The sequence below is a fragment of the Sceloporus occidentalis genome, unplaced genomic scaffold, assembly GCF_023333645.1.
Source record: "Sceloporus occidentalis isolate IW3139 unplaced genomic scaffold, rSceOcc1.0.p SCAF_131, whole genome shotgun sequence".
NCBI classification, from domain to species: Eukaryota; Metazoa; Chordata; class Lepidosauria; order Squamata; family Phrynosomatidae; genus Sceloporus; species Sceloporus occidentalis.
The window spans coordinates 1,325,675-1,344,293 of NW_028317111.1; the positions used below are offsets into that span (position 1 = coordinate 1,325,675).

At 41.8% G+C, this 18,619-nt stretch overlaps 1 protein-coding gene across 1 annotated transcript; it reads right to left on the reverse strand.

The window, feature by feature from the left end:
- Positions 1-1,995: 1,995 nt before the first annotated feature.
- LOC149281490 (cell division cycle 5-like protein) lies at positions 1,996-15,166 on the reverse strand. The gene is made up of 16 exons (XM_089499255.1): positions 15,122-15,166; positions 13,634-13,737; positions 13,346-13,507; positions 13,015-13,142; positions 12,312-12,411; positions 11,714-11,932; positions 10,574-10,721; positions 9,911-10,099; positions 9,647-9,795; positions 9,311-9,473; positions 8,599-8,763; positions 8,169-8,249; positions 7,734-7,973; positions 6,991-7,188; positions 2,454-2,666; positions 1,996-2,100 (listed from the first exon to the last, which is right to left on the reverse strand). Exons 1-16 carry the CDS (start codon positions 15,164-15,166, stop codon positions 1,996-1,998), a joined length of 2,409 nt encoding a protein of 802 aa, XP_089355381.1.
- Positions 15,167-18,619: the final 3,453 nt, after the last annotated feature.

Sequence of the window (18,619 nt, forward strand, 5' to 3'; positions counted from 1 at the left end):
GTTTCAAGTTTTCACGATACCTTGTTTCGTGGCCTTTTTAGCAGCAACCTGCAGTGAGAGAGAGAAGCGGAGAATTCTTTTTTTTTTTTTTGGTGTTTCCTTTCATGTTCCAGGTGGCCTGATATGTGAAAAAACACAAAATCTGTGTTCTCATTAGATTTGTGGTTGCAGATTTGTGGTTGCAGCATTTTTGGTTCACCTGTGCAAATTTCTCATCTTGAAATCACTTTAAGAACTCAAATACTCCGATTTTAGGGTTACCCGTGAACATACAATACAAACTGACCACGCATACGTGTATTATGTACTTGGAGGACATGTTAGATTACTTTTTTTGTGTGTTTTCTTTCTTGTTCCAGGTGGGGGCCAGGGAACAGGATCCATCCTCAAATATATCTGGAAGCCCCTATTCTTTGTTTTGAGATTTGTGGTTGAGGTGGATGACCTAGAAAGGTAAGTGGGGTGTCTTTGAAATCTCCCAAGGGTGTCCTTTAAAACAGTAGTTTGTGGGGGCTTATTGTAATGTTTAGGGGTAATCACCTCCCCTTAACCATGAAAATGGTCTTGAAACCAATGACTTGGGGACATTGTGTGGCCCCATGACTAATGTAACACATGAGGTATTGTGTTATTTAGAACCCTGGAGATTCATATGTAATATACTTTTTCATTTGCTCAGCTAATATTAGAGAAATAGGTAATCATACGTAATTTTCCGATGCTGTATTTATCGTGTAATAAAAACCAAAACCAAAAAAAAGTTTGTTGCACAATAAAACAAATATTTTAACAAACATTTTAACTTCTGGTTATTTTATTGCCCCTTCTTCTGAGCTTTCAGGAAACACTTATTTTGACACTTCATATCAGTTTTACCATGGAATTTAGCTTCCTACCTTAGCTTTTTACCTTAAACAAAAAAAAAATTTCAGTTTATGATTACGAAAATATACTTAAATCTACACATATCTACTAAAAATATACTTGGGATGATTTTTTTTTTCCTTGTCCCACGATGCAAAACTCAAGTCAGCTGACAATGCAAAACGTACCTTCTGCTGGGAAAAAATCGTGATTAAACTAAAAAAGGTTAAAAATGTCAGCCTCCCCGGAGGGGAAAACTTTAAATCCCCTGCCCACTGATTATTATTGGGTTTATATAGCGCTGTACAATGGTATTAGTGAGTACCCAGCAAAGGCATGTTTTTAAGAGTAAGAATTTTGATCATCCAAGGAACCCATTATCCAAAGTTTTATGAAATAAAAAAAAGAAAACGCTCCAAAGTAAGGATTACTGCTGATCTACAGAAGTAGGTGGCAGGGCAAAGGTCCTTAAAGGAATAAACCAGATAGCAAACCAAGTAAGAATAATGGTTGTCAGAAAATCTGCATTAAAAAAAGTAAAGGTTTTATTTTGACATGTCGATTTGGATTACATTTGTAACCGGGGGCTTGGGAAACAATATCCGTGGATTGCAAATCAGAAGACATTAAAATTCACAGTTCACTTGTATGTTTATTGAACATCGATAATCCGCAGGCAATGTATAGGGCGGAGATTAAAGAGCCATCCAATAACATATGTTAATTCGGTAAAATAAATCACTGCCAGGTAAAAGACAAAAATGTACAGCCAGTGACTGAGTACTTGATTCACTTCTGACAAAAGCGACACAGCCATAACAGACAGCTTTTCACATTGTCGTATTTATGCCGACACGCTGGGGAAAAAAAATGGGAATGTGTATCGCAAAATCAAAAATATACACCCGCCGTTTTATTATTTCCCCTTACCGAGAACGCCTCGAAACCTAGTGTGATCTACACGATGTAAGACGACAAAACAATCGGCCATTGGTTAAAATGTATTGTCAGGTGACAAAAAGCGAACAATCCCTTAAGGGCAGATTTGCAGACGGATGGGCATTCAAGCTCTGCATAGTATTATTGTTTAGAGCGCAGCTTGCATGGGAGTCGTGGCTGACGGGACGGGCGCTAATATTTGGACTCGTAGCGTTCTTTCTCCAGCACGAGTTCCGCAAACCTCTGCTGCAGCTCTCGCTCTCTTTCTTCTTGCCGCTGGACGTCTTCTTTCAGAGACTGCGATAACAGAGCACAGGAGAGAAATGTTAGATATCCTCCGTTGCTACTAGAGGCGGATCCGCTAAACGGAGTTTGCATTTCAACCGTCAACAGCCTCAATTTGAAATACCGGCGAGAGCCTCCTGCAGGAACGCTCATTTCGGGAGATTTTTTTCTCTATTTTAGGTTTAACCGTTTGCTCTGCAAGCTCAGCAGTATAACAAAGTCATCTCTTTCACACACATTAAACTGTAGGCCTGCAGGTTTTTATAAAAAGAAACCAAAAACCAACATTCTTGTAATAGTGATGAAACAAGGTACCGTGATATTTGTAATCTGATTGGGTCCCCTATCAGCCAATCAGAAGTTACCTCTATCCGCCTGGGAATGGCCACATCTTCATGATTCTTAAGTTCCTCGAAGGTCCGTAGCTCCAGGTTGGCTTGTTCGTACTGATCCCAGATTTCATTCAGCTGCTTGATTAATCCCATCGCTCGCGACTGGTAACCGCCAAGCAAGATCTTCATTTTCTTCTCCATTTTCGCGGCCCTCTTGGCTTCGGCTGTCATATGACCTCTGTTTATCTGCAGGCCAAAAACATTGTGCGGAAACGATCTTTACAAAACACTTTTTTTGCCTATATAGAGCATAAAAAAAATGGCTAATGTTTACCGCCTCATGCCACTTGCGCAGCAGATTCGGAGAGCGTTTTGACGAGGCAATGTCCCATCAATAAAAGTGAGAAAAGCAGTCAAATTAAATAAAGAGGCAAAATGTGATTAAATCCTTAACAGTGACTTATGTACATAAATATATATTTTTCCAATCCTTTATTGAGCCATTGACGCATTTAGACCGGCAAACGGCTATAAAGCAAGTCAATCGTCGAAGATTAAAAGAGCATTCTATCGAAGAACCATTGCGGATACTAGGCCATCTTTTTGGTATCCAGAACTACATTTCTGAAGCTTTTTCTGGAAAATTCTGGATGGAGACAATGTTTCCGAGGTTCCAAATCTAGTTCCAAATCAGCTGCATCATACAACTCATGCCTGGGACCTACACTCTCCTTTCCTCTGCCGATGCTGAAATCTCCTTTCCTTGTGTCTTTATAGAGACCTCTTGGTGAATAGACCACCAGAGAGCTGCATATACTGACCTTGTATGTATTTGTACAATGTGATCAGATCCCCCCTTAGATGTCTCTTCAGTTTTTCTAGTCTTTCTCCATAACTAAAATTCTCCATTCCTTTACCTTTGTAGCCCACCTGTCCAGTAACTCAGGAGCGTGCGCAGACATGACGCACCTCCGCCGTGTAGCAGCCGACAAGCCGCGTGACGGCCACGCACCACCATAACGCATCACGGGAGACTTTACTCTAACAAAGTTATGGACGGCGATGTTACGAACCGTAAGGTCTCCTCCAACAAACGCTTTTCGGCTTGCAGTAAGCATTAAGTTCACAGCAATCAGGTTAAACTACACCTTAAATGAATTTGAACATCTCGATGAGGACGGTGCGAGAATAATCCCCGACCGATAAGAACCCCCTTCTTGTTTCGGCATGATTTCCATGGACGCTGAACAGAGTTCTCCTTTGTACGACCGAAGCCACTCCTTGGTCACAAAATCATAATTCTCCCGTTTTATTAGCAACTAGAAATGTTGCTGCCAAAGAATTTAATCACGCGAGTAGAGAAATGAGTTCCAGATGCCTCGATAGATCGGTAAATAGCGTGGTTGGCATACCCATCACGACAGAGCTGGCTGCAGCTGCTGGATTCCAGGGTCTCGAAATCCAAAAAAACAGGAGACTGATGTTGCAAATGGATAAATAATTATGACAGGACTGTTTGGGTAAAAAAACAAAACCAAAAGGAACCCACAGAACTGGAAACGTTCACCTTCTCTATTTGATTGGAACACAGAACGATACCCAAAAGGAAAAATATTTACCAGATCAGAGGAGTCCCCGGCATGCGGAGGTATATACAAGGGGGTCCGACTCCAAAGCCCCCCACACACCATTCATTGCTGCAGATGTTACCAATGAGTTGGGATGGGATCAGGAATGTATTCAGCCCACGTAGCATGGCCAACCTTTCCACCACCATCAGTGATTACATTTAAGGAAGTTTAGATATACATCTAAATGTTGCATTTTATTGTTTCGTCACAGATTGGGACCTGGCATTAGAATTATTATGGAATTTTTTTTACATTTATTTTTAGAGACCGCTACTAGAATTTGTCTCTTTTTTTTTTGCCGAATTTGCAATAACGCCAACTTGATTACAACTAAGCAGTAACAAGAGGAAACGTTATTTCTTTTGGTGGTGGACGTCACATTCTATGGCCATTAACCCTCAAAGAGAACGTCCTTTAATTGAGTATCTCCTGCATGGCTATTACCGTCACTTAACGCCTGCAAATCCCAGGTTGCCGAGTCCTCTATCGTTGGAATTTTTCTCGCCGGACCCGGGCTACTTTTAAATAGAATGAATGCAGTAACGATGCATTACGGTCCCTTTAAATCTCACCCAGGCTTTCCTGGTGAAGCCGGGATGTTTGAGTTAAAAAAGACATCTAAAGCGCCCAGTTACTCTCTACAAACTAAAGAATTCGGCAAAACGTCTTTTTTTAACGACAAGATCATTTCTTATGTCCTTCTGCTTAAACTTGGGGCAGATAGAATTTTTTTTTTCTTTTCTGACACTTGCGATGAAGTAGAAAGCAACTTCTGGTAGGTCGTGATGGGTTTGCGGGCATCTAGATACAGCGGTGGTTGTTTGCCAGCTCCGAATCCCCTGGTTGCCAAATAATCACCGTTGATGCCAGCCTTTTCGATGCTCTGGGCTTACAGAGAAATCCAGCCCTCTGGTGGTCGGCCAATATAACTCCCGGCTGGAAGCACGCAGTACGGGGAATCGCTGATTAACGGCGGAGATGCCGGCTCAAAAATAACCGACGACAAACAAAAGGAAACCGGTTCTGCCAACTAATGGACACGTGATCTGGGTGAAGCGGCTTAAAGAGACATGGATTGTTAAACGGGGCGTATGTGTAAAAGGGTATTCTAATATAAAGGGTAGTCTGGTTGCTATGGTGATAAGACCACTTCTCAAACTTTTTATACACGGCCCCAAAATAACTCCAAATCTACTCAACCGATAATGCAGTTTCCTTAATACAAAGAAGTGATAGTAGGTTCAAGGACAGATGAACATGGGTTTTATATTTTGTCTCTGATCAGCTAAGAAGTTGTTTTATTCAAATTTCTACTTCTAGCTTTATAATTTTTAGATTTTCTTTTCTTTACTTTCTGGTGTAAAATGGAGAGAGATCCCCTTGAGAATCTGTTGCGTATCTTGTGGGTGCCAGCGTAAATATTAATATATATCTTTTTTTTCCATTTACATTATGGTCAGTAAATACAAGCAGAGAACGCTAAAACGTGATATTATATTCACACCTAAACACCAGCTTCTGCTGGAGCGATGAGATGTGGGAGAGCAGAAATAGTGAAATTTTGGTATATTCTTTGTACAGCAGGGTTTAGGTGATGGCCTCTTGATATAACCACTGCGACATTAGGAAGAACACAAATGCCACCTGCTGGTAAAATGGCCAATTTTTGATTTAAAAGAAAAATTATATTCCAAAAACTGTCAATATGTGCTGGTCTAATGAGAGGAAAGCAGCAAGCAGACCAAGTTCATACAAATGCCCCCAGTGCAGATAGTGGTCGGGGGCACAGGTAGCTCATTATAGCTGCACAGGGCTTTGTGTTCTGCCAGGATCTGACGAGACATTCTAAAACGCCATATTCTTTTCATGGAGTACATGCTTGTGTCTATTGGGTCAAACCCTGCCAGCAAGAAGGGCCATGCTGAGCCCACGCACACATTACACATACGTTACGCAGGGTATGCTCAGCCCTTCTTGCAGGTGGAGCTCAGAGGTTGTCCCTTCTTAATGCATAGTGACGTCTACAATCATTTAAAAAATGTAATATTTCTTTTTTTGTAATTACATAGCAAAAAAAAGCTGCGGCAAAGTCCAGCCGGAAATAGTAATATACTGTTATCACAACACACAAGATTATCTAAGGACATGAAATACAATACATTGGGGCATTTTTTTTCGTCTTTTGTTAAACGTGAAAGAGGTCATCGTAAAAGTCCAGTGTCAGCAAGAACATGCAACTGGTTGCCAAGGTGATTGCACTACCAGGGACTGGAACATTTCTTTATGAATAACCACAAGATACTTTAAATAGCCGAACAGAAGGGAAGAAATGGCGTAGCAAGTGCTATGCACTCCTACATATTGGGTTTTTCTGGTTACACAGTCTATATTAAACTGGCATTAGTGCGGAGGTCCTCGGTGGCACGCAGCCGCTATCAGTCATTAGCCGCAGTATATGCAGAACATGCTGAGCTCAGGGAATCGGCGAGGAATCTGTACAGCTGGTTTAAAGCTTCTGAGAATGTGTTATCGCTTCTGTATAGCCTCTGGTCAATAAAACAGTGTTATGATACTTTCAGAGGCCCTATATAGTCACAATGACCCACATAAGAGGCCAATACCTGAAAGGTCACTTCTCCAGATGTGCAATAATCGGGTGAATTTAAAGCGTTAGGCACCATATACCCTAGTGTGATTATCAGCTGACTTATAGGTACATTAAATCGTTTAAAGGGACTATCTAATCTCTCTGACACCCCTAGTATAGCAGAAATAAAGCACTTGACACATAAATTGCAGCCATGCTTTAAAAGCCTTCTTCCTCCATGATCTGGCATTTCTTGACACTGATTGGCTGCTTGCAAAATAAATAATGATCAGGAAGTGATTACTTCTATATAAAATTGGTTAAGTATTGGATGTGGTTTTGGATGACCTACCTCTAGCCTCTTCTCAAGGGATTCAATCCGGTCCTTCTTACTGGCCAAGTTGGCGCGGGTGTAACGTCCCTGGCCGGGGAGGTATAAGACCTGACTGTAACACTCCTCCCACACCTGGTTATAGGAATCGAGAGAGAGGTCACCATGCCCCATGCCTTGCTTCACAACCTCCATCTCCTGCTGAAGGAGGTCCTCTGCCTGTAATATAGAGACAGACACCACAAATGTTATTGAACACGTACATAACGAACGGAACACATTGCCGAAGAAGCAGCTTCAAATTCCGTGGCAACGTAAGAATAAAGCTTCAGAACACACACTGCGTATTTTACGGGACGTGACATGTATATGTGAATAACTAAGCAGCGCTGACCCCGGGTAAATAATACGTTTAAATTCCTTCTTACGTACTGAGAAACCCAAAGACATGACGGAGATCGTTCACCTACCACGCTGCATTGTATAGAACTGTATGCATGCCCTTATATTACAAAACTAAACTACTGAAGACTTTCCTCTTTGATTAGAGCGAAGCTTATTGCAAAGGCAAATAAAAACTCAACCACTTCCCCTGTTGATTTCGGTAACAATTACAAATAAAGTTTTGTACACTATACAATGGGACATCAAGAGGTCAGTTACCCAAAATCTTTAAAACGTATTTAAGGGTTTTTGGTTTTTTTCCCCCCGCTACTGTAATAAAAAAGAATTCCGAAGACAGTTATGGTTGTTGACATACTCACATATTTCAGCTCTTCTTCTGAAATCTTTAGATATGGATTTTGGTCCAAAAATGCTACGTGTTCTGCGTTGGTGCCTCCAGGGCCTTTTCCTTTCTTTGCTGCAGCAATGTCCCCATATGGATAGTGGAGACCGTCGTAATGAAGCATTGTGATCATCTCCTTTTTAATCAGCTCCTCGCTTTTCTGCAGGTCGCTGAGCGGAGTCTCGACATTGGCAGGCCTCAGAATAGTTTCGTTTACCTAAAAAAAAAAAAAAAGAAAAAAAAAAAAAAGATCAGAGGTTAGTGAAGTCATAATATAAAAAACAAGAAAACAGCTGACCACAGCATGTGCTTTTATACATGTTTTCCACTTCCCGGTGTATTCGTTTCTACGTGAATGTTATCTGGTACTTAAAAATAAAAAAAAATTAAAAAGAGAAAAACAGAAAATTACTTCAGAGGGTCTTGGCAAGCCCTTCTGCACCGACTTGTGTCTCTGCTTCAGCTCCTTGGCCCTTTGTGCATCCCTCAATGCCTATAGGGAGGAAAAAAAAAAATATCAGTCATAATGCCATAAATGTTTGCCCTAACAGATCTGATGTTCTGGGGAAGTTTTTTTGCAAGCCTGCACTGCATCGTTGAGTGCGGAACGGTCCGCTTTCCAGCGTGCTGAAGAACAAAGAGAGACATTAAGCAGTAGCACCGCTTTGATGCATCAATCAGAAGCCTACAGGTAATTCTAGAGGGCAATGCGGCTGTTGACAGAGCCTAGTGTTACTGTGAATATTCTTGGGAGTTCCCCCCCCCCCAGGAAGAATGTACATTTAAATAGATCTGAAAAATACTAAACAGTAGAACACAATTAGACAGTCAAATCATTCAACCTGCTTGCGCGCTTCCACATCTGCCGCATCTTCGATGTAGGATTCCTCTTGGTCGCGCTCCTCGAGTTCTTGCTCCGCATTTTCAGGCAAGACTATCTCAAAGTCATTTTTGGGGTCTGGAAGGGACATTAATCCAAGGCGCAGTTGTTCACGAGACTCCCTTTCCTGTGTGCGAAATACAGATTATCAAATTAACGCGCCAGAAGAGGATACGAAGCCAGCATTCCAGAAGAACACTTCCGAACGCTGAAATAAGCCAGCCTTTAAAAGCCAACCCAAACCAAGCAAGAACCCCATCATTATGAAACATCATACCATAACGATGGGGTTCTCATAGTATAAAGTAACATTCAGATGTACTTATTCTATTCCAGTTCTTTCTCAAAATCATTGGACATAGCAGGCATCTGAAAGAAATGGATACTTTCATCCATCATGAAATGGATAAAAGTAAAGACTTGACATCAGCGAGAGTTAACATGATAAAGGCTTGTCATTAAGCATTAGTCATTTCCGATACTCATCCCTGTAATGAGTTCTAAAACCCAAACCACAGAATGCTGAGCAGCAGTGAACCAATTACAGATTACATGGGACTTTTAGAAATGGTTGTCTACTTCTAAGAGCACGAAGAACACTAACAAGTACTTAAGCGGGCAGAAAAACAGATGCGACATTCAAAACGTTTTTTACACAAACGTCGGCTTCTTACCAACTGTTTGACGTAAGATGGGTCATTGTAGTCAACAGAGCCATCTTCAGGGTTAATGTTCAGTTTGTCCCTCAACGGAGTTCTCCCTGGGGTGGCTCCTATAACTGGCTTAGGTGTCATGGCGCCACGAGGGGTCAAACCATCTGAACTCTGGGATGGAGTTCTACAGCAAGAAAAAAATAAAAGCATGGTTAGTAAAGGTAATAAAGTTTAGCGTTTAAGCTATAAAGCACTCACAAATGAGCTACATTTTATTTAAACGTTAACAGTTTACGCCAAAATGACCTGAAACAGAGCATCCACAGTAGTAATCATCTGCTAAATAGCCACTCTTACCTGAAAGGTGTGGAAATTACTGTGTTTGGGGTCTGAACGAGCTGTCTCTGTGGGGTCACTCCGGAGAAATCACTCTCATGTAGAGGGGTATTTAGCCCACCCTTTAACGGTGTGTCCACATTTGTAAGTGCCATCAAATTCTGTGCTTCCTGTGACAAATACAACCAAATTGTAAACTTGCCAATGTCTAACCATTACATTTTAAACTAACCAAAAAGTTTGACTAGGCGCTTTCATACGGCACCCAAAGAAACCACCCATTACCTGTAAGATACGGTCTTGCGCGGCTGGTGTTTTAGGGGTCCTTAAGGCAACGCTGCTGTTGGCAACAGTGTATTCAGACAGCAGCGTACTGGAAGCAGAGTTGGTGATCCCAGACTCCTCGGCTGTCTGCCGGGCAACTTCACTGGCTTGGCCGATCTTAACAACTTCTTCAAGTTCTGCATCCGATATCTAAAGGGGACAAGTGTGGCACTAAATGTCAGACCAAAGATAAGAAATAATATGCGGCATCACTCAAGCAGCAATATATATTCTGGCTCCTTTCAAGAACAAAAACGGACATACCTTCACACCCAAACCAATCAAAAAATAAAGTACTTAAGTAGCGAGCCTACAGACCAAATCAAGGTACAGCTATGGGCTTCAATGACGTCCAAAGCCTTCACATAAAGGGCAGCTCATTAAAGGGCACTTCCAGCACTGATGTATAAAGACCTCTGTGACTTATGTGTACAGCAATACATATTATATGTACATGTTTTGGGTGTGGGTTGGGGGCGCTGATACACATTCCAATTTAACACCACAGACACACGGTGACCGTTACTTTTCAAAAACATGACGACCTTCAACCAAATACCTCGTAATTAAATTATGCTTCGATATATCGATATCTCCTAAGACACATTTTCTTCTAGCTAATACCTGAGGCGAAGGGAGGACCAACTTGCTTCTCTTTTTAGTTAGTTCTGACGCTCCACCGGTTGTCTGAAGAATTGCCGACGGCAGATCAGACTCCTTTTTTCTTTTAATATTCTGCTTGTCTTTCTTTCGTTCTTTTGCTTCTTTCTCACTGTTAATGCAAGAAAATACATATATTTTCTTAGGGATATTTAAAGCCATGGAATGTCTCCAACAGGATAATGAATTGATTTGACTATGAAGGCTATGAAGTGAAGCACGTGAAAGCTTGCATCGGATTGGTTTTAATAGAGAGCAATGAAAATATTTCCACGGCTCTGTCCTTTAAAGTAAGAGTGCAAGCAAATTTTCCGCTAACACCCTGACAGGAAAAATAAATTGAGTTTCATTCTAACGTATAACCCCGGAAAAAGTTGTGTGTTCCTTGGATTAGTGAAGAAGCCGCATGATGTCCACAAAGTCTGTTAGAAAGACAGGTTTATTTGTCTTTACAGCTTTAAAGTCATCCTCCCACCGAGGAACGTTCATGTATCTTCCCAGGGGCTGCATGCTGGGAACACAAGCGCTTCTTATAGAAACACCGTGCAGGAAGAATGAAAGGGACAATTTTACTTGTAACCAATTAAAAGACATATGTATAAATCTATGGAAGGAGAATGCAAACATTAATACAGCATTAGATATACCGTATTTGCTCGATTATAAGACGACACCTACCAGCGCTAATTAAAAATGTAATAATTGTGGGCTCAAGCTTTACCCACTCCCTGGATGATTAGGGTATAATACATATATTAGGATTTTTTTTTATTTTTTTTTTTTAAAACATTTTTGGTAAAGCAAAGGTAGCCAATGTAAGACTGCATGAAAATTCCACATGAGAAAGAAAAGCAAACATTGTTAAAGACGCGCTAGTTTCACAGCACATCCACCATATGCATTTATCATAAGTCTGCATATCCCATTGTACAGCAATGGGGGGCCTGCTGCTACCATATAATGTGTGGTATAAGCAACAGCTCAAGTCACCTACCTGTGCCCAGAGTACAGATTATGTTCTTCGAGTATGTTTATTTAACCTGCTGTGTAGTGACATTTCCACTAAACAAAGTAAGGTATTCCATATAACCAATAGTTACTCACGATCTTAATTCCCCATCCAAGTCCTGCTGGCGAAGTTTTCTGAAGTCTGCATTTAAGGCGTCATAGTTTTCCTCGGACGTGTCATAAAATCCTGGGGCTGGCTTCTTTTCGAAGGGAATTTCGGCATTGTAGTCTACTCCACGCTTCTTTTTCCTTTTCTTTTGTATCTCGATTCCTGCGGCTCTGAGCTCCCTCCTCTTCTGAAGAGCAGCAAGTCGCCTGTTTAGTGAAAGTTGTGAAGAAAACATGATGGCAGATTCCTTAAATAACCTTTAACAAATCCTAAATGCTATGTATGACCTGTATAACAGTTGTAAAAGGATGTAGGATGGGCTACAAGCAGACAGGACTTAATGAATAGCAACACAGGTTTCCATGAGCAGGGATTAGATGTCCTCTAATAAATAGCCAAGTGCACAAACTTTAGTTCTACACTAAATATATAAATATGAGATTTATTTTTTTTTATTTATTTATTTTTTTTACACAAAACACCCTAAAACCGTCGGTCTTCAGCCATGCCAGCACTTCTATATATAAGGTAAATAAAGCAATGGTGACCTGGTTTACCTACGGTGCCTCCGTTGTTCAAACATACCTCGCTTCTTCCAACTGCTTTTCTCTGGCCTTCCTCTTGGCCTTCTTTCCTTGAGTATTAGCAAGACGGGCTCTGGCTTCGGAGAGCATCTCGAGCTCATCTGGAAATTAAACCGTATACCTCTTACCACATACACAATTTAGGAAAAGCTTGGAGAGGGAGAGAGGGAGAGAGAGGGAGGGAGAGAGGGAGAGAGAGAGGGAGAGAGAGACAGAGAGAGAGAGACAGAGAGAGAGAGACAGAGAGAGAGAGACAGAGAGACAGAGAGAGAGAGACAGAGAGAGAGAGACAGACAGAGAGAGAGAGAGACAGACAGAGAGAGAGAGAGACAGACAGAGACAGAGACAGACAGAGAGACAGAGACAGACAGAGAGACAGAGACAGACAGAGAGAGAGAGAGAGAGACAGAGAGAGACAGAGAGAGACAGAGACAGACAGACAGACAGAGACAGACAGACAGAGACAGAGAGCGCGAGAGTGTGCAAGCATCCAGGAGTCCTTTGGTATAAATAATCCTTTTAGTGGCCCTTTGCGTTAGTAACTTGCAGAAAGATACAGGAAGACTTTCAAGCGGAGATGTAACTCGCCATTCTTCACTATACATTAGGACGGTCCAATCTCAGAGAGCCTCTAATGCAAGAATTTGTGCACCCCGGGTATTGATCTTAACACTGATATTAAATTGTTTGACCGATCAAGGTACCTTCATCCATGTCAACAGGATCAGGTCGGGCAGGTTTGGTTTCTGGATTCGGGTCAATTTCCCCAGGTTTCAGTTTCCTTGGATCATCTGCCGCTTCCTCTTCATTATCTCGCTGCGCAGCTTTATCTCTTAAAGAAGAAAGAACACACAGTCGGCTTTACACCTATAACAGATATCGTCTCAGGCTGTAAGGGAAGGGATTCTTTCGGTATAAAGTTTCTGGGTCCAGAGGGGGTAAAAAAACCAAAGAAACTTTAAACCATAAAATACTTGCGGACTAAATCATGGCTGTCCACGCCATACATACTATTGTGATGAAGAAAGTACGTACAATAGATACTCGTAATGTTCCAGGCACTGGGCAGCTGTTCTGCCTATAATAGGGGCTATTGTTCTCCATTGAGTTGGCATCAGTTTGGCCAAGTGCAGTAATTTTTCCTCTTCTTCACGTGACCATTCCGTCTTCTTGATGCTTGGGTCCAACCATTCATACCTATCGGATAAATTGCACAGTTGCAGTTAGCGTACAATAAGAAGTAGGGTTAATAACCCTTAACGGAGTGCATTGTTTGTGGTGACAAATCACTAAGTGGCAATCTATTGCCAGCCGCGTACGTACCATCGTGCTTTGCACTGCTTGGCAGATTTTCTGTGTAGAAGGGAAGCAATACGAGACCACTGGTTTTTGCCATATTTCATAACAGCCGCTTTGAGAATTTCATCCTTGAGAGAGAGAGAGAAAAAATGAAAACATGTAATGAGCGTCGTTAACCATTTCTTTGCATCACTTCTTTCCTAATCCAGTTCAGACCTCTGGCTTGAGAAGACTAGATGGCCGTGTGTGTGTGTGTCTATATATATCTATCATTACATGTATTTATATAGCACCAGCCGATTCCGTAGCGCTGCTACAATCAGTGGAATAGTTTTAAATCACACACAAGAACCAACTGGCACAAAAGAAGAAGAGGGCCCTGTTCTTGTGAGCTTACAATCTAGTCATATATAGTGTATATACTGAAGAATATCTGATGCATGCTATCCTCAGCACCATGCAAGCTGGCACCGAGACAAACACTTTAGAGCAGAGGTTCTCAAACTGCGGCCCTCCAGCTGCTGCAGGACTACATCTCCCTTAATGCTCCTTCAGCTAAGGGGCCGGCTGAGGAGTATGGGAGATGTAGTCCTGCAGCAGCTGGAGGGCCGCAGTTTGAGAACCCCTGCTTTAGAGGCTCTAGACGAGGGCATTTCTATTACTTAGCGGGAGAGACAGGTAATGAACTGTGTATTGCTAAAAAAAAAACAGCTCCTATAACCCTTAGCCAGCTCTTCCCCAGCAACAGAAGATCATGTAACAAGCTACGTCAAGGAGAACCTTGGGCACGATGTAAGTTAAAAACGAACGACGATCTCTGGGAGTTTAAAGCGATTTCTGGTAATTTCGTGCTTAATATATGCTTGATTGCTAGCCTGGACTTTCACACAGAGGTTACTTCACTTATAGCTCTTGATACATTTTAAGCACAAGCTAAGCTGTTTATTTCCGCATTGACGATGTATCTTATCGTCACGCTGCAGTTCCATTATCAGATCAAAGCGTTTCATCTACAGATTTTAACATGACACGCCACTGAATCAATATTATTTATAACTGCCCTGCGTCAACGGGTTCACACCACAGGGAGCCACAAGGCCAGCATGGGAAGGGGATAATCTCACCTCCTGATGGTTGGCCTTGTCTCGCAAGCACTACTACGATGTACTTACTTGCTACAGGTGAGTTGCAACTCTCACTGTTCCCAGCCAGCACAGCTAAGAAAATGCACCATAATGCACATCCTGTGACCTTCTCATCCAACCAGAGCCCATGCATCATTTACTTGCTGCCATCACCTCTGGTGCTTTGGTTGCTACACTGACTGGGGGTGATGAGAGTTGCAGCCTAACCTCTACTACAAGGCCCCAGCCTGAACATAGTGTATTACCTGTAGCTACCAGAGGGCATGAGTTCTCCTGATACTGCCCAGCAGCAGGTATCTGAACCCTGGGGGGGGGTCAGCCCTGCGCCCCGAAACCCCATTCAGTGCCCTCAAAGGCGCCCCCTCACCTCTGTGTTCCTCCACACCCCTCCTTTTATCATTATCCGCGGCATGTTGGCGGTGTCGTTGGCTCGCTGGCCGGCTGCTCTGACGGTAAAAATGTAATATCGCCGCCGAAGCGGGAGGCAGGGTAACACGGGTCGTGCGCTACTAGAAACACGCCGTAAAGCGAACCGAATGTTGTGCTTGCCACGCGCAAAGCACGCCGGAACCGAGACTTGTGGCAGCAAGTGAGACGAGTGAGAGACATGGTGCGGCGGGAGCGGCAGAGCGCCATCTGCTGGCAGGAGGACCGCGGCACAGCAGCGCAAAGCGAGAGCCGCAGGGATGCTGGAGGCTCCCAGACATAGTCCGCGCTGCTTTATTTAACCCCTTCAGGCCCGGCGGGCTTATTACCCAGGGAGATTTTTTTTTTGTCATTTTAACAGTGTTTGTTAAACCATGATGTTATTTTTTTATGAACCCGCACAAATTATAAATCATGTTGTTCTGGAGACGTAGAGCCTTTTAAAATCATTGAAATTCATAAAACATTATAATTATAAAACTATACTAAAATAGAAAAAAAATCCAAATTTTTCAATCTTGGTAAACTATACATGCCGCAGCTGAGCAATTTATGTTCAGCGACAGCTCGTGATTACAGTCATACCCCACGTACGTGTTTTCATGTTCCAGAGGGTGACATCCCTGCTTTACATTTTACATATTACATATTTTTTATATTATTGGCGTAATTTTGCAAAATATTAGGGGGGGCATTCTTTAGAAAAAAAAAATACTTGGTGACATCCCCGGGCCCCATATCAATTTTATTCATATTTATTCATATATTTTTTTCCCCTTAACTTTTCAAAAAAAATGTTTTGGATGGAGAGGAACTGTTTTTCTCCGTCTCCTCCTCCTGATCTGGCTGTGCTGATCACACTGTGACCACCACGCAGGGCTCCATAGCGCTTGAATGACAGTCAGGGCCGCCACCCTGTCCTTATAAACCGCTATATCCTGTATATTCCTCATATTATATACTCTCCGGCCGTATAACTAACCCTGTCCTTATGACCCGTTATATCCCTGTATATTCCACATATTACATATTATATACTCTCCGACCGTATAACTAATCCCGTCCTTATAACCCGTTATATCCTGTATATTCCTCATACTATATATTATATACTCTCCCCCCGTATAACTAATCCCGTCCTTATAACCCGTTATATCCTGTATATTCCTCATATTATATATTATATACTCTCCCCCCGTATAACTAATCCCGTCCTTATAACCCGTTATATCCTGTATATTCCTCATATTATATATTATATACCCTCCGACCGTATAACTAATCCCGTCCTTATAACCTGTTATATCCTGTATATTCCTCATATTATATACTCTCCGGCCGTATAACTAACCCTGTCCTTATAACCCGTTATATCCTGTATATTCCTCATATTATATATTATATACTCTCCGCCCGTATAACTAATCCCGTCCTTATAACCCGTTATATATCCATGTATAGTCCTCATATTATATATTATATACTCTCCATCCTGTATTACTAATCCCGTCCTTATAACCCGTTATATCCTGTATATTCCTCATATTATATATTATATACTCTCTGGCCTGTACAACTAATCCCGTCCTTATAACCCGTTATATACTGTATATTCCACATTTTATAAAGTACAAGGTATATCTCAACAATATTTTTTAACATCAAAATACAGACTTGAGAATTAAATTAGATTACAGAAAACATCGCAGTAATTGAGCAAAAATATTAAATGAGAGATTTATCCTTATCTTTTTCATTTTGACTTTACTTGTGACATATATTGACTGCATATTGATTCCGTCTGAACTTTCGTGACCTTCACTGGTTAACAGATAAATCATAGCCTTATGGCTTAGTCTCTGATGCATGTAATTCCATAAAGAAACACTGGGTGGCACTATAAACCACTGGGTATTGTGACATTATGCTCCTCACTTTTACTAACCGGTCTGATTTTTTGAATTAATTTAATTATTATAACATGTTCTGTATGCTTATGGCGGGTCAAATGTGACAAAGCCCTGCAGTGTATAGAGCAAAACAAGCAAACGAGGAAGCCCATGTAACCAGAAAGCTTCCTAACGTGCTAAGCCAACGGTCAACGCAAGGTGTGGTTCTGTTGCGTCAAAGAAAACTATAGAGGTATAGGATTGTGCATTGTTACCCATGGAAAGAAAATGTGCAAATTTGGTAAAAGATGATACCTCTATTGGCGAACTGAGTTGCGTTAGACTGCTTTGGTCTCTTCTTTATCATATGCTTGAAGAAGAGATCTGAGTAGTCATGAAGCTTGCAGTCTAATGCTATTCAGCAAGCCAATAAAGCAAGGGTGTCTTAAGTTATTCCTGCAGCGGGCCGCTTCTTCAGAAATGTATGTGTGTGGTGTGGGCCGCATCATAATGATCAGATTGGCCCTGTTGGTCAAGAGTGATCTAATCACCACCAGCCCACTCCAGACTGGCAATTAAAAAACTACTTCAGACTGAAAGCAAATGATCTGGAAGCAGCTTTGCTGCTGAATACACAGCGCCATGCATTGTGGTTTGGGCCACACAAGCTTGTGGGTTCTGAAGACACAAACATTAACCCCTGAAAGGGTTACCTCTGCACGGCCGTCCTCAGGAAGCCTTTGCGCTGAGGAGCGCCCTCTACGTGTTAACACAGGACGTATATAACACAGGACGTATATAACACAGGATGTATGTAACACAGGACGTATATAACACAGGACGTATGTAACACAGGACGTATGTAACACAGGACGTATATAACACAGGACGTATATAACACAGGACGTATATAACACAGGACGTATATAACACAGGACGTATATCACACAGGACGTATGTAACACAGGACGTATGTAACACAGGACGTATGTAACACAGGACGTATATAACACAGGACGTATATCACACAGGACGTATATGACACAGGACGTATATGACACAGGACGTATATGACACAGGACGTATATGACACAGGACGTATATGACACAGGACGTATATAACACAGGACGTATATAACACAGGACGTATATCACACAGGACGTATATCACACAGGACGTATATAACACAGGACGTATATCACACAGGACGTATATGACACAGGACGTATATGACACAGGACGTATATGACACAGGACGTATATAACACAGGACGTATATAACACAGGACGTATATCACACAGGACGTATATAACACAGGACGTATATAACACAGGACGTATATCACACAGGACGTATATAACACAGGACGTATATAACACAGGATGTATATCACACAGGATGTATGTAACACAGGACGTATATAACACAGGACGTACATCACACAGGACGTATATAATGTATATATGCAAAGGTGGGATCCTATCACGCTTGATCACTGAGCTCTTCAGAACGACCCATTCTTTTCACAAATGTTTGTAAATGCAGAGC